Consider the following 25,691-nt stretch of genomic DNA (forward strand, 5'->3'; position numbering starts at 1 on the left):
GTCACCTGCAGAATTTTTCTGTCCTACACCATTAAAATGTGGAGCGAATACTAGTCATCACAGCAGAAGCAAAGGAGAAGCTTCAGTAAAACTTAACAAATTACATAATGTATACAGCTACACTGCTGTTATTTAACTTAATAGTTACTCTAATAGAAGAGCTACAACAGAGTCAGCTGTTGCTCCTCAGATCCTGAAAAGCACTTACTACAGGGGTTTGGTTTGGATCTCCTGCAGTGGAGCAACAAACCTGTAACTGGAAATTGACTGTATTTGTTGTATCTAAGTAGGGCAGTTGTGTTACTCTAGTTCTCTTTTGTGAAAGAAGATTGAGGGAACAAAACTACTGACCCATTTTTCAGGAAGAATGAAGCTCATCCTAGAATCCTATTCAAAAGGCTTGCCTGCAATACAATGTTACTCAAGCGAATAGTTCAACAGTACTCCATGCACTCGAACTGCAGCTTCACAGAACAGTTACTACACACAGCCCTCAAGCAGTAAGTCCTTACACGCACAAACCCATTTTCAAGGGTTGCTGCCAATCCCCCAGAGAGAAGCTAAAAAGAACTCCATACACACACACAATTTTATTTTAATAAATAAAGTTTTACAGGCTCAGGCTTTTTTTTTTTTTAATCACATATACAGAACAGAGAAATGCCTGACCAAGTAACATGAATTAAACTACTAACCTTGGGAAGGAATGCATGCCCTCTGTGACAGAAAAGGGATTTCCCACCAGTAGCATAGTAATTTACTTCACAGATTAGACAATTTGAAAGAGATGTGGCCAAAGCGAAGAGAATGACCCTAAATGGACCACTTGTCTTTATACAGCCACAACAGTGCAAGGAAAGCCAAGAGCCGCAAATACATTTCCTAGTGTCACTTCTGGATGAATATGTATGTCTTCACATCCTTTTAGCAATACATTCTAACCACAAGGAGAGAGGCTAAGCACAGCAGGTATGCAAAATTATTCCATTGAAGAACAGATAGTGGATGACACGGTAATGTTATATTTCAAGATTTTAAATTAGCAGATGCTTTTGCATCCCCTTCAGTATGGCAGTGGAACAGATCCCACCTTCTCTCATAGAGGTTTAGTCCAAAAACTTCCTGTTGGCATTAGCACCGAAGAGAGCCACTCTGATTTCTGGCATCATCTGTTGAGAAAGCGTACACCAGTTACATGCAACAGGCAATATAATAACTGTACATGTTCCTCATTGCAGGCACTGCAGGATGGCTAGGTTAGGCTTCAAAATTAACAAGTCAATTTATTTGAATTTTCTGAAGCCTTTACCTGATCACATGTTGCCTGCTACTCTACAGACTTAAAGGATGGCTTATAGGCATTGGCACAGGCTTCCTACGGAAGCAGTGGAATCACTGTTCCTGGGTGATCAGAAAACTTGTAGACTTAGGCCCTCAGTGAAAGGAAAGCCATGTTTGTTGTAGAGAAGCACAAACAGTAGGTAACTTGCTTCTTTCCATTCAAAAAGAACTTCTTCCTTGTCACCCACATTGAAATCTGATCCCGCACACTACTGTGACACATTGAGATTTAATTACAAGAAAAAACTAGTTAATTATATCTTGTTCACCTTGGCTGTTAAAGAAACTCACCTGCTGGGCTACAAGGTCCAGCCGACTTTCCAGGGTATTGGAAACTTTAATTCTACCATCACTGTTATAGACTTCAACTCCTCCAGCACTAGAGAGGGAAATAAAAAGTATCTGTGAAATCCATGGAGCATCTCAAAGTCAGAATGTGGCAGAGATATTATCCAAAATCAGCATTTATAGGCAAGTCAGATACGTGGATAAGATTTTTAATGTTTGAAAAATCATCTTTTTTTGACCATGTCTTAACAGGAATCATCACAAAGTGATCCAGTGAAGCAGCAGTGCAAAGCACCTTTGGAGTTATCAGAGACCACAGCTACATACAAGGGTCCACATTAGCATGATCTAAATCAAGCAGAGCTACGAAATTTGTCACTTCAGAACAGCTTCAGACTCTGTATTTTATTACTAGTAGACAGCTTTCAGATTTGGGAAGTGAGGAAGAGCGCTAAAAGTATTGTTTGTTGGCCCATACATAAAGACTGCTAACTAGCAGAACATACAGGTTTGTGCCACGTTCTTTATCATACTACATCGAAATAGACCCTTGCAGACATAACAGACACAAACCCCATCAAGCAATTATTCTGCAGCACCTTACAGCTCAGTTTGCTTCCTATTGAGACAGACAGCATGGCTACATCTGCATTCTCTCTCTTTGAAAGACCAGTCGTTAAGTTTCTACATAGTTATTCTCTAATCCAGTACTGTGAACCAGGCTGGAGGTTGCACAAAACCTTTATTGACATTTTTGATTGAGACAGTGCTTGGCTGGAGGAAACTGCAGAGTCTGGGCTTGATTAGCACAAAGAAGTGCCAAATTCCTCTAGAACAGCAGCAGACACACTGTGAGGATGTTCCAGATGTAATTTTCTGAGGCTGTTCTAGTAGGAGCTATGGCTTGAAAAGTTGCATGAACTTAGTGCTCTGTATAAAAGGCTCCCATTTTCCTTACATATCCTCTGGCAGGAAGTTGTCTTGGTCAATGTGAACATCCACATCCCTTTTTGTGGCATTTTTGTAGATGGGAATGCTCTTCTGTACAGCAGTCTAGGATACAAGATAAATCTCCGATTAGCACTGACAAATGCTAGCACACTACTTGGGTTTGGCTACTCAGTCATCTGCAGTAATAAAATTAAGGGACTGAGGCTTTTTTTTTAATTAAGCAAATATATTTCAGTATGGCTTTTGAGCCAAACCCAATTATTATTCTTAATGTTATAGCATTGTCTAAAGCTTCCTAGGTAATATCCAAGCAAATGATCCCCAACTTGAAAAGTGCACTTGTTCTCTGGCACTGTATCTGTAGCAGAAGTGCAACAAGCCAAGCTTGTTTTCATGTCACACAGATACGATCTGAGCAGCAAGTATTTGCAGCCAGGATCCAGCCTTTGTGAGCAGGATACTGTCAAACCAGCCTAAGTGTCTTACCTTAACCATAGAGAGATCCTGTTTCCTGCACCGAACAATTAATCTGGACTCAAGCAGCTGGTAGAATCCCTGCACAAGATAACCATTACAGTATCAGAAAATCAACATCTTAATTGTCTTAGAAGTATTCAAACCCAAGAAAGGTGTGAAGCTGATCAATCTGGAATCCAAAACCTGACAATACTAGCCTCTTTGCTTGCAAGTTCACTTCATGCAGACATTCTGAGAAAACAGCACCAATACTGGGAAAGAGAGATTCTTTCAACAGCTACGGATTATGTATTTCTTTGTTGGCTTCACGTTTGGAACTCAAGTGCAACTAAACATATGTATCATAGGATTGAGTTGCCCAGATAATGTACATAAGGATCATTGCTGTTAAGTAGACTGAGCATGTAGCCAAGCTGACATTCTCCTATGAAGCTCTTGGAGAAGACATGTAGTGGTTCCAAATGCCTGTTCTAAGAACTCCTGCTTTGCAGTTCCTGTAGTATTACATGAGTATAGAAGAGGTTTAGTTCCAGCTAGAAGAAACCTGCAATGACCACCTAGTCCAACTGTGACTACTTGTGACGGCAGATCCCTCACTGGATCAAATATAATCAGCCAAGACAGATGTGGCCAGCTTGCAAAAGTGACACAGGTTTGTTTGATGTACAGCAATACCAAACCTAAGTGTTAACAAAGAAACAACTGAACTGGAAGCACAAGATAGTAGGAAACACTGTTACGAAATGACATCAAACTGCGGACAGGAGAGCTCCCAGCTGGATTTTGAGTTTATAGCAACAGGACGAGTTCATACCAGAGGGTGGCACCAGTGGCCGCACAATCGACCCTGGCGAATGCTCACAGGATTTTTAGCAGTTGATTTCTTGGGCTCGAGGATAGTATTCTAGGTAAGCAAAGCTTTGATTTCTGTCTGTATGTCTGACACAGGCGCATGCCATTCCACAGGAAATATGTCAAAGCCAGGACTTCTAAGTTGCAAATGCCAAAAAGATTTTAAAAGTGGCTAAATATTGACTTCTAGGTTTGGAGAAACAGCTTTTGCCAAAGTGCATTTGATTCAGCTAATTACTACAGAAGCTTAAAGTGTGCATCCTAAAAGTGCACATTATAATGTATGTGTGCACATCTACAATTATTCTTACAATTGAACTGCTTCTTGGTATAGCAGGTTTTACACCTCAAAACAAGCTGCAACCTTATCTGTTCAGAATCCAAGATTCAAAGATATAGAAGTGATGTTTAGAACTCAAAGATCACCCAGCAACATTTGATCTAGATTCCATCACAGCAGTTAACTTCCAGTGGGTTATTTCTGAAGGAAGACAGACACCTAGGAGGATGCGATCATCTATTTTATACAATTTAAATATTTACCTGTAGAACTAGTCCGTCCAGCAGTGTCTGGTACCTGGCAGTATCCTTTACCACCTTGGCAAGTCTCTGCTTGGCCTCATTCAGCAAATCCTACATTCAAAGAAATCAGATCAGCAGAGCCCATCTGTTTGGCATTTGGTTTCATGCCTACCAACTTTCTGTACTCCTATTATAGCTATCACACCCTGCCAACACGTAAATGTACACTCCAGCTGGTGTTCATCCAAGCTAGACCTTCATCTCTGTGCATGGCACAATATCCTTTCCAAACAGTTCCCTTCTCCCTACCCTGATCCAAGCCCATTATAACCTGACAATAATTCCTTTTTCATTAAAAAAGGAGAACTCGGTAGTAAAAGGATAATATTAATTCAGACAAACTAAATATGCTGTAAATCATTGCCTAATGTAAACTATTAAAATTATCCAAATAAGATTCTTTCTGCTTTGTGGACAAGCAAGGCAATCTACTCTATGTTTTTATCAGGAAATATTCAGGTTAGATTTTTTTTTTTAATTGTAAGTAAATGCAAGTTAAAATTTAAAAGCAAGAGCTTATTTTTAATTTGCAGTAGCTGGTTTTGATTATTTGTATTCAGCAAACCAGTATCAGATGGGATTGAATTTTTAAGAAATTTGAGTCAACTCAAACACAACTCCTTGAAGTAAACCATCAGATAAAGAAATTGTATGATTTGGTATAAACCTTTCTTTACGGTCCTGCCTCAGCGTTTCAAAGAAGAGCACATGTTAACACAATCAATGCTAGGACACAAGACTATCACAACTTAATGTCAAACCTAGAAACCTAGTTATACTGTCCATCCTAAAGTAAACAGCATTTCTGGAACTTCTCATCTCTCTTGTTCATGGAAGAGGCCAAAGATGTGATAAGGGAAAAAAGAGCTAGCAGCATGTGACTTTAAATGTTTTAAAATGAGGAAGAGTGTTATGCATTACTCAGAAGCATGAGGTTGAGTCAGCAGATAAATGAGGAAGACTCACTCGCAGAGACTATCACAATAGAATTAGCTCTTCAGCCACCCACCTTCCTCCCATCTGTGAATACAATCTAAAGTTTGAAACTAGGTTTAAAGAGTCAACAAACTGGTGACTTTCTTTTGGCTAACTCCCTTTTTCATAGTAGCATTAACTTTTAACAGTAGCTGATTTATTTTGTACTTCTACAGGTCTCACAGCTTTTCCAACAGCTCAACAGCACCATCTAGCAGAGTATGGAACACTCAACTGTTTCTGAGATGGGGTAAGAGATAATAGGAAAATTGCAAGCTGTATAATGTGCAGAATACACTACATCTGGTGTAAGACAAACACAGTAAGCCTGAACTAAGACTACAAGTAGCCTGCTCCAATAAATGATACTCACCCAATATATCAACACATAAATAGGTCACCTACTAGAGCAAGGAACAAACCTTTTCATGTACTAGGGGTCACCAAAGGATGCAGGAAAACCCAGTTAGTGATGTTTTAAGCCTACTTGCTTAAGCCATGCCAGCTTTAATGCATAAATGTTGCTCCAGGCAAACAGAACCTCAAACTGTGCAAGAGGGAGTTCCTACTCTTTAAAGAAATAAACTGCTGTCCAAACAATTGATACAACACTGCCTGCAGTGTTCCTGGCAGAGAACTGTAGTTCCCTAAAAGAGCAGATAATAGAAACTGTGACAATAAGCTAAAGCAGATTAGCAAAGCTGGACTAAATCTTTAACTTTCCAGAGCAGTTGGGAAAGCCATTTTTGTACGTTTTGTATGACATCACTCATTTACAAATCATATTTTTCTTTAGAGAATGGTTAAAAACATTTCCTAACAAATGGTAGAAACAAAAGCTCCGTTGTCTTTACTACAGAGATACTCACTGTGATAAGGTCATCCCTTGCCTTGAGGACCTTCAGTCTTGCTTGATTCATAAGGTTGGACATCTGACTGCAAGTTGCAGATAAACATGAATCAATCCACCAGACTTTGACAGAAGAACTGCAACATTTAACTGTATACTTCACATTTAAAGTTAACAGTAGCACATTTACAACAAAGCCTGTTAACTTGTTTGAATTTGTTTCTGAACTTGCACAAATGACTTGCAGAACCCTGTCCTTCAGTAAAGGCCCACCAAAACTAAACCTGATGTGATCATTTGTCCCAGAGTAACAGACCAGGGTAGAGTTCTAGACATTGACTACATAAAGAAATAGGAAAGATTCTTTCACCACACTTACTAACAGTTATACTATTGCAGCTCACCTTGACAATCTGTCCCCAGGAAAACCAAGATACTCATAATTACACTGGCTACAATTTGCCCATTTGCCAGGGAAAAGCACTTTGTATAAAATTAGCAATAAAATGAGAGCTCAGGCTCTGAAGTCAGCCATTTAACCTAAAACAACTTACATTTTCTTTTGCTGTTCAATTTGTTTCTCCTTCTTTTCATAATACTCCATGATTTTCAGCCTCTGTGTCTGAACAAGGCGACCCTTCTCAATGTTGAACTCTTCTTCTGCCTATAGTAAAAATTAAACAACTGAAGTGGAAATTGATTCTATGGGCTAAAAAAAGGCAGAATCAAAATGACATACCCATGTTTTCACAGCACATCCATAGACAAACTAGGATGATACAATTTATGGTTCCATGTACAGAAAACATTTCAGTCAGTACTCAAGTCAAAGGAAGTACAGGATGAGTTCTGCTGCACTAGAACCTTGCTAACTAATATACAGCTTATTTTATAATTTGATTGATGCACATTTCTTTGCAGTAGTGATGCCTCAGGAAAAAAATGACAAAATTTATATATGTATATTGTTAAATAAAACTCATTTTATCTGAGCTTTAGGTCTGACTTGTTTTTGTAGAATTGATCTCTCTTCCAGCTACATGAGTTTCCACCTAAAACAAGCAATCCAGCTGTCAGTGTCCAAAAACTTCATGACTTTGAGCAAGTCCTACACGAGGAGAGTGACAGGATAGCTATCACCTTTTACAAAGCCTATCCAGGCAGCATGTGAAAAGAGATGACAAATTTTCCTATTTATGCCTGAGAATCCAATCTCAACTTCAGACTTTTACTTGCATATCCCCAGGAATACCTGCTCTAGTACTGATTAAATATACAAATTTAAATGTTTAAGGAAGATTAAATATTATCAGTAAAACATATGCTGAGTCTAATACCAACAAGGTATTTCAGCGCTGGTATAGTGCAGATTGCTACAGTTGTAAGGCACCATTAATCTTCCTTTATTAAACATCCGTATTCACCAGGTTAATGTTAAACTCAGTCTCCTGTGGCTTAACCTAAGTGAAGAATTCTGCAAGTAATTCAGCTCATGCCTTAAACACAAATTTATATGTTTCAGTTCTCCAGGATACCTCTAAATCACATCTAGAATTAAGTCGGCACGTGGCAACATAGGTTTAGGTATGAACCTGCTTACAAACAGACTTCCACCAATATAATTCAACCAGTTTACCTCATTTTTTATCATTTTGGTACATATATGAATGCTTGTGTAAAATTAGTGCTTTCATTTCCTACTTACTTTTCTGCCTGACATGCTATGGAAGTCATAAAATTAAACTTAAAACTTTCAGGAAACAGCTTGTTATGACAAACTTTAGCAGAATTCATCATTATGCAGAGAACTCCTTTAATCCTCAGTGATGTCAAGTTATGTATAGGAGGTGGGGAAGGTGTTCCACTTAATCCAGTGTATTCATATTACCACTCGGCTCTCCAGATTGCTTAAAAATGAATGCGTGAACTTGCATATGAATAAATTTATATTTAAGAACCACTAAGAAAACTTTAGCTCTGACTTGTTTTCCTTTGTCAAAAGATGACAAATATTAACTTTATTTCATAGCATCCTTTTTTTTGCCATGTAATAACTAAACATGAAGTAAGCTGTAACTCACAGAAGCATTCTAGGACTGCTCTGACTGCAACTATCAAAACAGGATGTCAGATGCAGTTTTCCTTTTGCACTTACTGACAATGAACTCCCATTTTTACCTTTGCATCTATTTCTTCAGCCTTTTCATTGGCTTCCTGCTCAATGAAAGCCATCATATGCTTGATCTGTAACAACAGAGAGAAAAGAAAACATTTCTTGTTGGAAAGGACTTTGATGAGAGGAAGTGTGTGCTTTCCTCATTTGACAGGCCCCTTTACAAGCATTTACTCATTCATATAATGTAGTTTTCCAACGAAATTAAATTGAGCATACAGGTAAATGAGTCAATTCATTTTACCACAGACTACAAGAAAACCAAAATAATTCTACATAATGATGTTTCATTGGCTGTCATTAGAATGTACATTAGATATGTAACTATGCAAAAAAGATTCCAAAGAAAACCAAACCCCAAAAGTAAATGTCTATAAATGTGAAGCTAAGTATTTTCAATCTTCACCAGTGAGAACAACTTCCTCCCTCTCTCAGGATTAGTGAAAAAAACCACCCCATAATCCGAAAAACCCCAATTACTCTGTTTGTTAAGACATTTACAGGAAACATAGAAAATTAATGTTGAGTCTCTGCTCTACATCAGGCATACATGGTATCTGAATGAACCTAGGCCTTCCACAGCACATGACTGGTGAAGCAAAGGACTACTAGCCACTCTGGTCAGATCTGCACAAGCAGAAGTTATGAAGCCACTCAAAATGGCTTCATAAAGTAGCTGCCTACTGGTTTGGAGAAGCTGGGGAGCAGCAACAGGTGGCCAAGATCACATCAAGAACATCACATATTCCTTTAGAGCCTGGTATGCACCAATACATTGTAATTGAAGAACCTTTTTAAAACCACCTCAAAACACTATAAAGCATAGGTCTGACAGCTTAAAGACATGGAAAAGAATTATACAAAGTTCTGATTATTTATCACATGCCTTTCTGTGATCAGACGTAAGTTTAGGTTCACATTTGGGGCAAGATAGTAAGGACTTGTGCCCAACCAAACTGTAATTTTAAACAGGCATAGCCCCTTCCAAAGGCCCATGGACTAGACCATGTACTTGAGCAGAACACAAAAACCTAATGACTTTCTGCTTGCATTTAGTGATGACACACATTTTGCAGACAATCTTGTCTGAATACACTTGCACAAAAGATTCTATTTATATAATCTTGTGTTAAAATGATACATTTTAAAGAACTAAGAAACATGAAACATGAAAACATTAAAACTGGCCAATGTGCAGAACAGCTCTATGCCCTTACGGATGAAAAACCAGAAGTGAACAGACAAGTGGCAGATCTTGAGCATGTGCAGTGGAAGAAGTGAACAATAATAGCTACATCCTCAAAATCAAATCTGCAATTTTTCTTTTCATTCCAGTTTGCAACACTTCCTAGTGCATGCCCACCTACAGTGCCACTTTCCTACCCTGCTCACCTGATCAGACAACTGGTTAAACCAAGCTTTAGCCCTACCACCATTTCAAAAAGGACAGGAGGCGCATACAAAGTAAGGAAACTATTTTGCTGAATTGCCTACTGTTGAAGGTAACTAAGAACTTCTGGACAGGAGTAGTAAGCATTACATTACTGAGTCACTTCCTCCAGTCTGGTTTGGTTTCTGAATTTCAGAAATGTACTTGAAACAGTTCTGAGAGTTCAAGAAACATCCCCTGCATAATGAAGAGGAATAAGATGGAAGCAAGCTAATAAGGCATCCACTTCTCCCAGTCAGAGAAGACGGAACAGGGTTACTTCCTTCAAAATCTGCTGTACTGAAATCCCTTTCTGCTTTTCATAGAATTAAAAGAGATCCTAAGTGAGACTTTCACATTTATAAATAGGATTAGTTTTAACAACACTGACAAAAATATGTATTTTTAAATGATTAATTTCAAATGAAGTTAATAACTTTACCATAGCAGTATTTCCTACAGAAAGGAAGAACGGATTTTTCCCATGAGTAGCACCATGATCATCCTTTCCATGGGAAGTTCTAGACGTTAGATTAACTTAGCCAAAAGTGACTAGCCAGGCTAGACAGAGCAATCTATTAAACACCTTTGACACAATAAAGCAGGCAAGTCTATCAATGGGAAAAATTATTCTCTAATTCATCTCTGACTCTTAATTAGAGACGATTTTCAAAGTGAAAATGATTGTAAACACCCTGGCATGTAGTTCAGAGCACCAGTTGGCAAGTTCATACCAGATGCGTATGCATGCGGAACTGTCATGCCATCAGCAACATTCTCTTTTCCAGTTTACAGAATCACCCTAGGCTCGGGAGTATAAAACAATAGGAGAGTTGCAGATGTGAAATGCTATTAGCGTTACCTGCTTAGTGTATCAACAGATCCTGAACTAACCTCTGAAGTTCAGGCCTGTGGTGGCTGAGCAAGACCACTTCAACATCAGCTTTATTTGTATTATCTCCATGGAATAACCAAACAAGCTTTGCGGATAAAAGGCAACAGAATGTAACGTTACAGTTCTGCTTTTGGAGAGAGGCAACCTACTGATTTTACTTTCAATGTGATGCTTCCTTGCCAAGAGACTATGTTTACTGAATGAGAAAGTGAGACGCAAAGCACTTCGGATGCAAAGGACAAAGGGAACTTGGCTGATCTGCTCATCACCTGTAGGAAACTCCACAGACCAGTGCTGACTGGATCTGTGCAGTCTTTAACATGGCACACCATTTTCAACCCAGCTCAAAGCAGCTTTTTAAGGCAAGACCACTGTTTACTGTCAATAAGGACAGAGTGTCCTGCCTCAGAAGGAAGTGTCCACAGTCACAGCTGTAAGTTTCCACTGCAAGAGAACCCCATATTGCACTACTCTGTTCAGGATGTAAAAATAAAAAGCCATTTGAGGATGCTGAATAGCCTGCCCTAATCTAAGTTACAGTTAATTAGATGTAATACAGGTGTAAGAAAAAAAAGAGATGGAAAGTCCTAAGCAAGCAACATCTAAAGAGACAGCAGTTATCAAAGACAACGTATTTATCTGTCATAAAGTACAATCAAACACTGTAGATGGCATAAAGACTACTCAGGATCCCTTTCATTGGAAACTGGCATAACGTATCACGAAAATGTTTCCCCAAAGTTCCCCAATGGGTGGCAAATTAATCCTGCCAGGGAAAAATGCATTTTCTTCAGAGACTTCTCTTTCTCACTGAGACTCCCAGACAAGATCTTTCCCCTTCACCACCCCCTGCCAGTGTTTCACCCGCAAAGCAGGAGACCCAATTCCACAACAAAACCGTAAACGGGCCGCAGCCGGTCCTGCTGTTGCAAGGCTCAGAGCGGTCACTACCCCACCCCCCCCCGACTCTCTCTTTCCCTTACAGACTGCCCTTCAACCTTAACCCCACACCTAGCACGGCCTCAGGACAAGAAAGCGCCTGTCCAGCCCTCAGTGACTCCCTTCTGACTCTGGGTCGGCCTCGTCAGCTCCCCCCGGCCGGGCCGAGGGCAGTGTGGAGGAGACAGGCCTGTCCCCCGCTCCGGGCTGGGCCCACGGCCCTACCTGCTTCTGGACGTCGGCATCGCTAAGCGCCATGGTGGCGGCGGTGGTGACAGGACCCGAGCGAAGGTAGCTGAAGCCGTCGGCGACCGCGAGAGGAATCAAATCCGGTTCGGGTCACAGCCTGTGCTGCAGCCGCTGTGTCACACCACCCCGCCCACTTGCTCCTCCTGGCCAATAGAAGCTTGAGCTCTGGCTGTCGTCACGGGGCGCTATACTGCCATCTAGTGGTGGCGATAGGTCTTGCTTCAGCGCCCTTCCTGAGGGCCGGAGGGGGGGCGCTGCCTCCCCTGCGTGGGGCAGAGCCCGCCCGGCGGGCGGGGCGTCCTTCTCGCCTCCCTGCCTTCTTCCCCTGGGGCAGAAGCTGCAGCTGCCCCCCGAAGCCGAGCAGGAGCGAGGCTGCCGGCTCTGTGCCGCACAGGCGGGAGCGAGCCTTCGAGCGGGGACACAGAGGCTGGGCCGTCGGAGCTCGGGGGTGCTGCGTGACTGGGGTGAAACGATCCTTCCCTTGTGGGTAGTGCTTTAAAGGCTTTGGTGGGAATGTTGTTTTTGGTTTCAGACAGAGCTGAGCTCTTTCCCAGGAAGGCTGCAATGTGTTTAAGTTGCAGCAGGGAGGAGCTAAATGAGGAGAGATACGTGTTTCTAAGGACTTAAAGCAGATTTCTTCCGGAAATACTTTGGCCTCCCCATCACAGGGTGGTTTGATATCCCAAGGTCACTTTTAGCTGTCAATTGTGTAAAGCTCTGAGATGCTGTTTATAGAATCTCACTGATTTTCCAGGTTTGGGCTGGCAGTGAGGAATTGAACTGCCTTTTCAACCCAAGATGCAATGCGGGGTGCCATTAAGGGGCTCGAAGACAAAAGCAGAAGGACACAGGAAAGAGGTGGCAGAGGTGAGAGGAGGTCTTGCAGCAGAGAGGCTGGAGGTCACTGGCTGTCAGGGAGTGACAGTGTAAGGGGAGTCCTGTGACGGGCCCCTCAGGTTGGTTGTACTTTTATGATGAACAGCCATGGCAACAGCATTCCACTGCAGGAATACATGGTGGGGACTCAGAGCATTATTAGTATTACCCTTCTGTGATGTGCTGATTACTGACAAGTTGTGTTACTGCTTCCTTTGGGTTCTTTCTTATGGCAAAATTTAAAGTTATCTTCATAACCCATAATATTTATTCTAGCTGCCAGGAATTCCATTCCACAGGTATATTTGGTGGGGAAACAAAAAAAAAAAAAAAAAATAGAACTGTTCCTTACAAAGCAGTGTCAAATGTGGTATTTGTGATATCCATGCTTCTTCCTGGCTCACTTCAAATTTGTTGATTTTTACTGAGGCTTTTTTTTTTTAACAATGTGAAAAAGCTTTTTGTAAAATACAAATGTAACTTTTTCTTCCCCCGGTGTTGCAATAATGTTACAATGCAGGTTATCAACAGCATTGATATTTTGTATCTTGGGACCACTTTACTCTTACAGAGGGTGGGAGCTAAATAATATTAAAACAACTGGAACTATCATACAATCACAGAATGGTTCGGGTTGGAAGGGACCTTAAAGAGCATCTAGTTCCAAGCCCCCTGCCACGAGCAGGGACACTTTCCAGTAGACCCGGTTACTCAAAGCCACCTCCAACCTGGCCTTGAGCACTGCCAGGGATGGGGCAGCCGCAGCTTCTCCGGGCACCCCGTTCAGTGTCTCAGCACCCCGAGCATACTCCAGCTTGCTTCCTTTCGTGCAGCGCGGGTGCCCCATGACCCCCACGCTCCTGTCGCTAAAACCAGCGCTCAGAACGGGGCGGCGCCCGCACGAACCCCGCACTCGCGCTCATCTCGTCGCGGTCAGGCCGGTGCCGCCCTCCCCTCCGTGCTGGGGGGCGGAAAGTCACGTGGAGCGAGCGTCGTGCTGCCGCGCCATGACGTATGCCGTCACCCCCCCGCCCCTCCATCATGGCGGCGGCGGCGGCGGCAAATTAGGGCAGAGCTCGCCTCGCCTCGCCTCGCGCGCGCCCACCGCCCGCGGCGGACCGACCCAGAGCAGCGCCGCTCCTCCCCCGGCCCGGCCCGGCCTGGCCTGCCCAGCTCCCCCCTCCCCTCCCCGTCCTGCTCCCCGCCCCGCCGCGCTCGCAGGTGAGGAAACGGGTGGGAGCGGGCGGGATAGCCGCTTCTTTGTTTCTTTATGTATTTGTCCGTGTACCGACGTCCCTTGCCCGTCTGTGTGTTTATGTACTTAATCCCCCCCGTGCTCCCGGTCCCAACCCGCCGGCCGGCAGCTGGGTGAGGGGGAGCGGGCACCGTGCGCGCCGCCTGTGAGGAGGGGATGGCGGTGGGGAGAACTTCGCCGCGGGGGGGGGGGGGGGCGGGGCGCAGCAGGGATACGCCCCCTCGGCGGCCGGTGCCCCCTCCCGCCCCCGCCGTGGCGGCGGCTGAAGGACCCGTTCCTCACGTCCCGTCCCGCTGAGGGGGCGGCCGGGCCCCGAGGTGTGGGGGCAGAAGGGGCTGTTGCCCCCCTCCGCCCCCCGGCAGCTCCTGAAGGGCGGCGGCTCCTCCGCGGCAGGGGCCGCGGCCTGCCCGCGCCTGCCGCTGTAGCGCTGTGGCTCCCGCGCGGACCCCGCCGGCTGACTCATGCCGGCTTTTTGCTCCTTGCCGGTTCTGTCCGGATATAAATATCTCATTCATCGCCGTAGTAACCGAGTAGCTTACGCTGCGCCCTCGCAGGCTGCTCGTCTGCTCCGGCTCCGTGTTCGTCTGGCGCCGCTGGAACCTGGAGCGAGAGCAGGGCTTTTGTCTCACCTGCCTGTCCTCTTGGTCGCTTTCAAAGCCACGTAGAGCTTGGCACGTTAAAGTGAATGAAAGCTTATTAATGAAAGCTGGGCTTGTCATGATTTAATATTGTAGTAAGGCGGTTTAAAGCCGGAAAGGATTGAGAGCCTTTGTGGCAGATAACTCGTGAGGGTTTTGTTTTTCTTCTTAGAAGAAAAAAGCCCAAACCATTTGCCTAGAATGCTCACTTAATTACATCTCCCCCTAAGACCAACTAAAACCTCTGCCCAGATAAGCGACTATTGTATCTTCCAGTACTTCTATCCCTTCAGTGCCACTAGAGGATCAGTAATGGATGCGATATTGATTCGTTTCCAGTAGGAGCTGACATGTTTGAACTCAATAATTCTCAGTTTATTAAAAACAATTTCTTAGTCATACGCTTGTATCTTGTTGGAAACGGATTCCAAAGAATTTATCTCCCAACTTGATCGCAGTCTGGTGCTTTGGAAAGTCCTACCTGTTACGTGAAGTGTTTTCAGAGGCAAACCGCTCCGGGTTAAACCAGTCTGCACATGCAAGTCTCGCCCCAAATCCCTACACAAACTTTCTGGTAAGGTTGCAGAGTGATTGAATATTTTCCATCTTGTTGATACGGGGTGTGGTTTTGTAGACCTGCAACTCCTTGAAATTCAGTACATTTGGGTAAATAAGGCTGCAGATTAGAGTCGTGAGCGGTTACCTGTTGCAGGGATTGGTACCAGGAGGATGACCCAAACCTGTGAACTGATCAGTGGCACACTGCCCTAAAAATGATTTGAACTCCGGTGCTACTGTTCTGTTGCCTCACTAAATCTCCTTGTCTGTGCTTGGGTGAATGCTTGGTGACTGAGAGCAGACTTTGAAACATTTCTCCAGCAGCGGGAAGTATTCTGCTAATGCCACTGTCTAGGATGGTTAAGTTTGTAGCCAGTAAGTGAGGCTTGGTAACCTGGACTGTAGATGGGAACTGCATGCACCCCTAGATGACTCCATTTTCAAGCAGAAATTAACTGCGTCCATGATGGTGTTATTTGTAAAAAGAAGGCAATCTGTGACAGGTGAGGGACAGTTTCTGCGTGTGTGTTTTTAGTGCATTAGAAATCAGTAGCAGTATTGATTCATCCGCTGCTTTGTTCAGAAACATGCAGCATAATACTTTGTAAGGCTTCAGCTCTAAATGCAAAATGCAACTGGACTTGCAACAGTTGAATAAATGCACACTGGGTCTTAGTGGCAGCTGGTGAACCTTTCTTACGGGCAGTTACCATAGTGCTGTTGCACTTTGGCTTTGAAGTGGTGCACAGTAAGCACAGCTTAGTGCACGGTAGCATTTTGCAAGTAAGAATGGAAACATAACAGAGCCTCATCGCGAGAGGATTATATTCACTCTATTAATTGGTAGACTTGCCTTTCTCATTATCTGGTGTAAACTCTTCTGTGGATTAGGATGCAACAGATTGCATGAAGAAATGTCAGTCTGACTGGAACTCCTGTTCTCAGGTCTGCTGAGCAGCTCAGCCCACATGAAACAAGTAACAGCAGGGTCGGAGGAGTAACAAGTAAGCAAGCTTCAAAAGGGTAGGTAGCCTTTTATGCCCCCAAGGTTGCAGGAATTGAGAAAGATCATTTTTTTTTTTTACTGTTAACACCAGAAGTAACCCTCTTGCCTTTCCTTTGGGGCTCATGTAGCCTGTATAATGCCCTATTTTGCTCTGCTCTGTTACATCTCCCCTACAAGCTTTTGTCTTACTCTCTTGAACAGTTTCTGGATCTCTTCCGTTTTGGTCCTGTAGAGAAAAGCTCTTCTTCCTCTGATTTGGCCTCTCAAGCTGCATGTCCTTTTTTAATCCCACTTATTCCTGAAAAATGGCCTTTTCTGAGATATTTGCAGTATCTGAGTCAATATTTCTCTATTTCTTTTTGTAAACAAACCCAGTCATTCACAGTTAAAAATGAGTAATTCAGTTGTTGTGCTGTGGGCTTCTCTCAAAGGAAGGCCAGTGATTCTGAACTACATTTCCATTATGACATTCTTTTATGCGAAGCTGAAGATATTTCTTCCATTCAAGTTCTGAAGTCTCCCTTCTCATTTTTGCATAAAACTACCTCTCAGAATATATCAACCAAAGTGATTACTTTCTTTTCATATAAAGCTTTTTTTCTTCATTCTTTTTCCAGGGAAGCATTAACCACTAAGTAAGCTCTGGTCTGATTCTCTCACTTTTCCTCCTCGCTCTGGAGGTGCTGAGCTAAGCATGCTGAAATCTGTGTGAATGAGGTCTCAGTGGATCATTGTGCTGGTATAGAGTGTCATGCTTGCTTTGAGTGACTGTTTTACTGTTTCTTTCTTTCATTTCTTATATTTTGAAGAATAATCTCTGTTATATATTCAGACTTGTTCTTTGATCCACGATGTAGTATCTGGATGTCACTGGACCATCTGTCAGACTGATTCTTTCAGGACAGATCAGTTCAGGTTGTCTGGAAGGGCTCCCATTCACTGTGGCTCAGGCATTGCAAAAAGCATGTTGATTTCAGTACTGTGGATCTCTACTGAACAAACCAGAGGTGAAATGTGCTGGGAAGATTTTGCCTTTTGGTGAAGGGCATCTTTCACACCTGGTGATGTGAACCTGTGATGTGGTGATGACATCTGAGGATCTGGTCCTAAGAGCAGTTCTATTGTTAAAGGATCCTAATGTTTTCTGAGCACTTATTTTTACCATATCTCCTTGCTTTATGAAACACTCAGTCTATGGAAGCAGCTGAAAGGTAACTGCGTACTGTGCAAAAGCTGTGCTTAACCTCTGCTGTTACATTTCTGAAGCATGATACACTGCCTGAGGAGAACTCTGGGATGGAAGAGGCAACATAAATATAGAATTACTACTTCAAGGGAACAGGGATGAGAGTTAACTCCATTTCAATATTGGTTCTTTCCTATATACATCACTACTTTGGTTTGAGCCATAGCAAAGATTTAACTGAATCTTTCTGCTAAAGGATTTCAGGCATTTTGAAATACATGGCAAGAAGCAGGGCTTCCAGACTAGTCTTCATGGAGGAGTCCTCTTCTGTTTTCAATACTGAATGAGTTTCAGAAGCCAGGGTTGCTAAAGATTAAAGAAAGAACACTTGGCCAATTTTACACCAACTCTTTTCCTTTCATGGCTTTTAGTTTGATGGATGATTTTTTTTTTTTTTTTTTTTTTTTGCCAAGCTACCTACTCACACAGGAACCATGCCATAGCACAGTTACAGTTCTGCATATCCTTAGTAACCAGGTTACAACTGCTATTAATCTGAATTCCTTTCCAGGGAGGAGGGGGTTATAAATCAGTCCAGACATTTTGCATAGGTAGACAGGTCAGTGCTTTTCTTTCACTTGCTCTGTTTATTAGTATTATTTTTAATTTTGAAGCTTCATTTGCAGGTTGTGCTTTGATTTGGGAACTTGGTTCTCTCTCTTAGTCTCAAGGCATTTTCAGTGTAATCAGGAACTCTCTGGAGATGCTCCAACTCCTGTTCTCTGTATATAGCATTTTTCTCATTCTACGTGCTTTAAACTTTAAACTTGGTTTAAATTTTTCTTCTAAGTGAACCTGCAGTCTCACACTAGTAAATTGTCTGACTCCTTCACTATCTGTAAAGTAGCTGTTCTTGTAACATGAAGTTTTTTGAATGCCTTTCATTTATTTAGACATTGGCCAAGAATGGGCTACTAGTTATTTGGGAATGACTCTTTGAAGTGATGGAGAACTTAATAATATTTAAGGCTTTAAGGTAAACTCCCAAAATGATTTGATTCATCACGTTGATAGCACGTTGGAAGTAGTTATCCAGACTGTTCCTAATAGAAGGAGCTAAAGCACGTTTAATCTGAAACTTCTTTTCAATCTGTTGTATGGCTTTTCCCCCCACTTTCATGCTGTTTTCTGAGATTTTTTTTTTTTTTTTTACTTTGTTCTTTATGGGTGATATTAATTTCTCTCCACATTAGTGTTTCCTGATGTTCTGTTTTGGATGTTTTTTGGGGAAAAAAAAAAAGCAAAACAATTGCAGTAAAACAGGGAAGTTCTTTGCCCAAATGTTGCTGGTAGGTGTGGATTTCTAGTTTGTTTTATGTCTAGGTGAGAAATCCAGGACACACTACCATCTGTTCTTCCAATCCCTACAACAAATGTGGAATTTCCTCTGTTGACCATATGTTTTCTGTTGCTGTTGGAACAGTAAAATGAATTCAAGGCAATTGTGGTCACTTTTTCCGCATGAAAATTTTGTAGCATTATGATAGTGAATCTGAGAAAGCAGAGAATCAGGAAAACACTTACCAGAGGCTTAGGGGAAGAGGGATTCCTCTGAACCTGTCTTATTACCTCAAATTTTAGTTAACTAAGTCTTCATAATCCATCAAAACATCTCTGCATGAATACATGTGTATTTGTGCGTGTGATTGAGTTGGGAGGCATCAGGAGGCTGACACATGGTGAGGAACTGTCCAATTTGCTTTAAAGTGAGGCTATGTATGCCAGGCTGGAGTGAGAAATGCCACTGCTGGCAGCAGGCAGGCAGGCAGGCTGCTGGGCTGGGGGGCAGCTGGTTTTACTCTGCATGGTTCTTATTCAAATAAGAACTCATAGGGTACCAGGGCAAAACCATGGATATTACTTTATGATTGTTACATAATTCCTTGTGAAGTCTGAGTTCATGACCTACTGCAGCCTTATAAAAAAAAAAAAAAAAAACCAAACAAAACACTCTGTTCTTTCCTTACAGTCTTCCTCAGTTACCCGGAAAACCCTACGTGCCCCATAAGAGTACTGCCGCACCACAAGCCAACCCGATGGCGTCCTCTACTGCTGTGCCTGTAGGATTTCACTATGAAACAAAATACGTAGTTCTCAGCTACCTGGGACTTTTGTCACAAGAGAAGCCACAGGAGCATCCTCCTCCTTCGACACAAGGTAATATTTGCATATACACCTGTACCTATTTACTGTATTTGCAATTAGTTCTTCAGCTGTTTGTGCATGAGTGCAGAATGTTTAGTGTAATGATGTTTAGTGTAATGATGTTCAGTGTAATGTGTCTCATTCATTTAAAATAATGGAAAGAGATGCTGGCAGAAACAAAGCTGTTCATATTTAAATTACTGTTTATTTTGAGCTATGCCAGGACTGATTGGTGTTTATGAAGCAAATAAGTGGGTTTTGTTGCTGTTTTGAGGTGAAGAGGGGTGGATATATGTTATCTTTTTTGAGCCATCTTGAGAATTTGAGCCCATGCTTGCTTATTTTTGGGCAGAAAGTAGAAGTAAGCAGGGGCAAGGTGGTGTTTACAGGCATAAACTCTGGATGGTGACTTGAGCAATCTCATGTGCTAAATAGTTTTGTCCTATTAAGTTAATGCTTCTGTTGTTGTCAGTCAGGGGTAGTGCAGAGATGTGAGGCTCAACCTGCCTATGCTGCATCTATTTATTTGTTTATTTCTAAGAAGTCAAGGACTGTCTGAAGTCAAATAGTCAGATGTTTCTTCCAGAACAGGTTTACGCATGCAGGAGGTCAAATAAATAAATAGAAGGCAAAATAAATAGTTTGTTAGGTTGTGTTTCACATAAACTTAGGTAGCAAAACTTGATTTTGTGGTGGCAAGCACTTAAACAATGTTTGTCAAGATTGTTTGGGTGACTTGTCACTCTTAATGATGTTTCAGTCACTACTATTTCCTGTGATTCAGAACTTGCTCTTATGAAAGGTGTATTTAAAAAAGCGAACAAAGACAGTCTTCAGAATCTTTTTCGAACGAGTGTTGAAGAATGCATACTCTGTCATTTACTGAACTTATTTGCCATGAAATGAGAAGTTCCTGAAAAGAAAAGATAGCATCAAAATTATGACAGAAATTATTTTATCAGCTTGGCACTAAAACATATAGCATATGCTAGTTATATATAATTTATAAAATTCATCTTAGTATATTTAAGATAGGTATATTAATTCCACTTTAACTGCATCCATGGTCCATGAAAGGAGAGGCACTGTAGTGCAGAAATGCTGTTTCATAAAACCCTTTATTGGAAAATGTGTTTATTTTAGCAATAATGTCTCATTCTGAATATCCCATCTGGGCTAACTGAGCTGTGCCTGCAAATGTTTAAGTTCACTACTTTAGCTGGTTAATGAAGCTGCTGAGCCACTGTCCATCATATTTGAAAAATTATGGCAGTCAGGTGAAGTTCCTGACAATTGGAAAAAGGGTAATATAACTCGCATTTTCAAGAAGAGGAATATGGAAGACCTCCATATGGAGGAACTCCATATGTATGGAACTACAGACCAGTCAGTCTCACCTCTGTGCCTGGCAAAATCTTGGAGCACATTCTCCTGGACAGCATGCTAAGGCACATGAAAAACAACAAGGTGCTTGGTGACAGCCAGCATGGCTTCACTAAGGGGAAATCCTGCCTGACCAATTTGGTGGCCTTCTATGATGGGGCTGCAGAACTGATGGATAGGGGCAGAGCAGTTGACATCATCTACCTGGACTTGTGCAAAGTATTCAACACTGTCCCAAACAACAACCTTGTCTCTGAATTGGAGAGACATCAATTTGATGGATGGAGCACCCGGTCGATAAAGAATCGGCTGGATGGCTGTATGCAGAGAGTTGCGGTGAATGGCTCATTGTCCAGCTGGAGACAGGTAATGAGTGGTGTCCCTCAGGGGTTGGTGTTGGGACCAGTCCTGTTCAACATCTTTGTCAGTGACATGAACAGTGGGATTGATGCACCCTCAGCAAGTGTACTGTGTACAGTTTTGGTGTCCTCAATATAAGAAGGACATGGAGCTGTTTGAGCAATCTAGACAAGGGTCATGAAGGATGGTCATGGGGCTGGAGCACCTCCTGTATGAAGACAGGCTGAGAAAGTTGGGGCTGTTCAGCCTGGAGAAGAGAAGGCTGCGTGGAGACCTCATAGCAGCCTTCCAGTATCTGGAGGGAGCCTACAAGAATGCTCAGGGAGTTCATCAGGAATTGTAGCAATAGGATAAGGGGTAATGGGTTTAAACTTGAACAGACGAAGTTCAGGTTAGATATAAGGAAGAAGTTCTTTACTGTTAGGGTGGTGAGGCACTGGAGTGGGTTGCCCAAAGAAGTGGTGAATGCTCCATCCCTGGCCGTGCTCCAGGCCAGGCTGGACAGAGGTTTGGACGACATGGTCCAGTGTAAGGCATTCCTACCCATGGCAAGGGAGTTGGAATCTTAAGGCCCTTTCCAACCCAACCCATTCTATTTTATGTATTGAGTACATACAAAGCTACAATGTGCAAGAGTCTGCTTTGTTCTGTAAATATAGATTCAGAAAAAGTTGGGTTTATTTAATAACTTGGAAATTGAGGGGAAACTTTTCAACTGATTCTTATTACTGAAATGTCAAAGAAATATTTGAATTAAAGAGCAATATTAAAACTTTATAAAAAGTAGGCTACAAATGCTTAAATAAAAATTTTTAGTCAGTTAAGAGGACTTTTAAGCTCCTGAATAAAGAAACTGCCAAGTCTACTTTTGAGATATTATTTAAATACGTTAGCTTGTGTAACAGTAGGCTGTAGTTGAATTTGCTATTAAAATACTTCAGTATTAAAATAGCATTGATACTTCCCAAATCTGTTCTTTCATCCTTGTTGCTCTAAACCTTCACTCATAAATTGGAAATTCTCTTCCATTTCCCCCACCCTCACTCCCAAAACCAGGCAGTGACCACAGCTTCTCCTCTCCTGGTCATCTTTCACTGTAATTAGATCTTTCTTTTAGTGTTTTTACTGCTTTCTGTTCAAAGCCTCTGGATAAAATAATTTCCCTTTCTGTCATCTTGTTTCTCACTCTTTTTTTTATAATACCTTGGATGGACTTAAGTCTGTTACTGAACTAAGTGTGAACACTATCCTTCTGCTTCAGGACTTGTTGTTTCCTAACTCACTTTTCATGGTGCTTTTTTGCTTTCTGTGCTTTCAACAGCTTTAATTTGTCTGACAGTTACTTTTTAAAAATCCTTTCTCCTACTTATTCTCTCGTTGCTTGTAACTGCACAGTTATTTCAGCTGCACTCCCAGGGTATACGTGTGGTAACAGCTATGTGTTTATTTTGAAGTACCGTATGCGTCTTCTTTGAATATAAAGTAGTTTATATATACGGTCTGTATCTCCTTGTTGTCTGGCAGGTGGCTGATGCCTGCTTGTGAAGAGCTGTACCAGCTCTGCTCTATATGCTTGATCTTCTCCCTTAGGGAGACAGTGAGAGAAGCAGCAAGCCCGTAATGGATATTACCTGCACTGCCTAATGCACTGCTGGAAGGGAGCTGGGTATTACAGTAACAAGTGTGGTCTGAGAAACCTGGTTGGAACAAAGGAGATGTGAAAGCCAGTAAATGAGAATGAATACTTGTTGTGTAGAATCCCATCATGAGAAGGGAAGTAGTGGTATTTGGTAATGAAGACATATGAGGGGTAATAACAGTATGACATTACATCATGCTTGTCAGTGTGTTTTTCAAGTGCTGTCATCAATCCTTGATACAATATCTTGACGGATCCCCAATTCCTTCCATTGGTGATTTTTGTGGCACTTTAAAATGCTGGTCACTAATCTTTCTGCTCTCCATGGCTGAACACTATTTATGAATTGAGAGGATTCTGATGCAAAGTAACTGTCACTTAATGTTACTTTGCTGTAATTTGGTTATTGTGCTGACAGAACCTTTAACGGGAAACAGTGGGAGCAGTGATTTTTTGGTTACTACCTATTTCTATTTCAGTTGCAGAACAATTCTCTATTTTATGTGTTTCATTCATATTGACTCTGGTATATGGTACTTTCTCTTCATATATTTTTCTTATGTCCAAATAAGTCCTTACTCCTTGTTTGATTTCTGTGTCTTATTACAATATAAGGAGGATCCAGAAAACCTAGTTTTAGTTTGCTGTCATAATCATACAATCATAGAATAGTTTGGTTTGGAAGGGACTTCAGCAATCTATTCAGTTCCAATCCCCTGTCATGGGTAGGGAAACCTTCCACTAGACCAGGTTGCTCAAAGCCCCATCCAACCTGGCCTTGAACACTGCCAGGGATGGGGCAGCCACAGCTTCTCTGGGCAACCTGTGCCAGGGCCTCACCACCCTCACAGGGACAAATTTTTCCTATGTCTAATCTAAATCTTCCTTCTGTCAGCTTAAAGCCATCACCCCTTGTCCTTCCGCTACATGCCCTTGTAGTGACTTTAACCTCTTTACTCTCCTTCAGTACTGGAGAGCGAGGGACTCCTCTAGAGGGCAGTTCAGAGCAGGATCCTATTTACAGTGACTTTGTATCACTTGCTGGAGGATCTATCTTTCCATTGCATGAACACATAACACGGCGTGCTAGGTGTAGTTGGTATTTCTGTACCTCCAGTGAGTATCCTTCTACAGTGCTCTCCCAGATTCCAGCGCAGTTTCAACACGCCAGTTAAACTAGAAAGTGTATCTGACAGCTAAAAGAAAGCGACCAAAAAAGCCTTCTTCCCCGACAGGAGTGCTATTATTTTATTTCTACTAGAAGTGGTGGGAGAAATTGAATGGTTTTGTCCATTGCCCTCCTTTTCCTCCTGCAGTCATCTCCCACAAACCTCAGTTTTCCTACATTTTGTACTAGAGAATTCTCCTTCTGATCTATGTATTTTTGTTCCAAACATTCAGGTAAGAGTAACTATTGAAGGTATTTGCTAGATTTCAAATTAAAGTTTATATTTTTATTTTTTTTATTTTAGAAATAATATGCTTTATGAACCTGTTGGTTTTCAGAGGGACTTTCTTTAGTGAAGAGAGAACTCAGGCAAATTATATAGAAAATTACCTCAGTGTATTTCCTTGTCGATCTCTTGGTTGGTCTTGATTTGTTGCAAGAAAAATGGCTTTAATTACAAGAGCTCAAATCGCTTATAGCTTCAAGCAAAGAAGCCTGATGTAAGTCAACATCTGATCACTACTTTGATATTTTTATTAGATAGCTTCTCTTCAGCGCAGGGTCTGAAGAGAGAACCACCCACAGTATTCCAGCCTCTTGAAGAACAGACAGGTTTATTAGACAAACCAGTGTTTTGACATTACAGCTCTGTGCTATTCTGTAGGTGATTTATTTCAGTGTAATCTGTAGTGGATTTCAGTGTTTTCAGAGGAAAACCCAGCAAACTTAACTAGGCAATAGTCTGAGAGTTTATTCCTACTATAGTTTTGGCAGAATAGTGATTCTCCATAGCACTGACTTCAGTTTATCTAAAGCAAAGTCCATTAACCATAATCTGTTACTTTTAGATAGGTTTCTGATAAAACACACACAACATCATCTGTGTGAGTTCATGTGTTTTGGGGAAACGGACAAGTACCATTATTTGAAATGTGTGGAAGCTCTCAGCTCTTCATTAGATTGTGGAGAGAAGCTTTAGTATTTTTTCAGAACTCTTGTACTGTCTATAAGTACTGGTTCATACACAGAAAACATGGAACAAGTTTCTCAAAACATTTCTACATTTCCCCATTTGAAGTTCATGTGCATTATAGAAGCTTCCAGTCTGCCGCAGTTGTTAGTACTACTGACGTTTTAAGTGAGTCAAAATACTTTGGTTTTGTGATTCAACATATTGTAAATGCTTTTTTGTGTTTCAGCAAGGAGTAACTTCCATTGTATTTGTTTTTCAATCTACTTCCCTATGGTTTGACCCCATCTCATGAGCCTGTGGCTATAATGAAGATTGTGAAGGAAAGTTTTTCCATGTTTTCCTTGTCAGAATGAGAAATCTTAAATGATCTCTCAGCTCACGTAGCACCTGGAAGATTTATAATCAGTGCCACTGCTGCATGGTGGCATAGATTACTTAAGAGA

General features: G+C 41.8%; 2 protein-coding genes across 3 annotated transcripts in view; one reads left to right on the plus strand and one right to left on the minus strand.

Moving 5' to 3' along the window:
- Positions 1 to 571: 571 nt before the first annotated feature.
- On the minus strand, positions 572 to 12,128 carry ATP6V1E1 (ATPase H+ transporting V1 subunit E1). Its single transcript, XM_065682758.1, has 9 exons — positions 11,978 to 12,128; positions 8,495 to 8,560; positions 6,871 to 6,980; positions 6,336 to 6,402; positions 4,453 to 4,542; positions 3,067 to 3,135; positions 2,588 to 2,682; positions 1,633 to 1,720; positions 572 to 1,169 (listed from the first exon to the last, which is right to left on the minus strand). Exons 1-9 carry the CDS (start codon positions 12,008 to 12,010, stop codon positions 1,107 to 1,109), a joined length of 681 nt encoding a protein of 226 aa, XP_065538830.1. The 5' UTR covers positions 12,011 to 12,128; the 3' UTR covers positions 572 to 1,106.
- A 1,764-nt stretch (positions 12,129 to 13,892) lies between these two features.
- Positions 13,893 to 25,691, plus strand: part of BCL2L13 (BCL2 like 13) — a 44,411-nt gene continuing 32,612 nt past the window's right edge. Inside the window, exons 1-2 of one of the 2 annotated variants that reach the window (XM_065682769.1) lie at positions 13,893 to 14,098; positions 19,550 to 19,737. In XM_065682769.1, the coding sequence (XP_065538841.1) occupies positions 19,617 to 19,737 (121 nt within the window). In that variant the 5' untranslated portion in view covers positions 13,893 to 14,098; positions 19,550 to 19,616. Of the gene's footprint in view, positions 14,099 to 16,276; positions 16,352 to 19,549; positions 19,738 to 25,691 lie in introns of those variants that run through there. The other variant, XM_065682778.1, reaches the window with a different exon arrangement.

The sequence above is a fragment of the Lathamus discolor genome, chromosome 1, assembly GCF_037157495.1.
Source record: "Lathamus discolor isolate bLatDis1 chromosome 1, bLatDis1.hap1, whole genome shotgun sequence".
NCBI lineage: Eukaryota > Metazoa > Chordata > Aves > Psittaciformes > Psittacidae > Lathamus > Lathamus discolor.

What these genes read in the sequence shown, in the direction of transcription:
- ATP6V1E1 (XM_065682758.1), bottom strand. Translation starts at nt 12,010, where the DNA reads ATGGCGCTTAGCGATGCCGACGTCCAGAAGCAG. An exon ending in CTGAAGAAATAGATGCAAAG is followed by an intron (nt 6,981 to 8,494) that starts GTAAAAATGGGA and finishes TTTTTACTATAG; the next exon opens with GCAGAAGAAGAGTTCAACAT. An exon ending in ATTGAACAGCAAAAGAAAAT is followed by an intron (nt 6,403 to 6,870) that starts GTAAGTTGTTTT and finishes TGCAACTTGCAG; the next exon opens with TCAGATGTCCAACCTTATGA.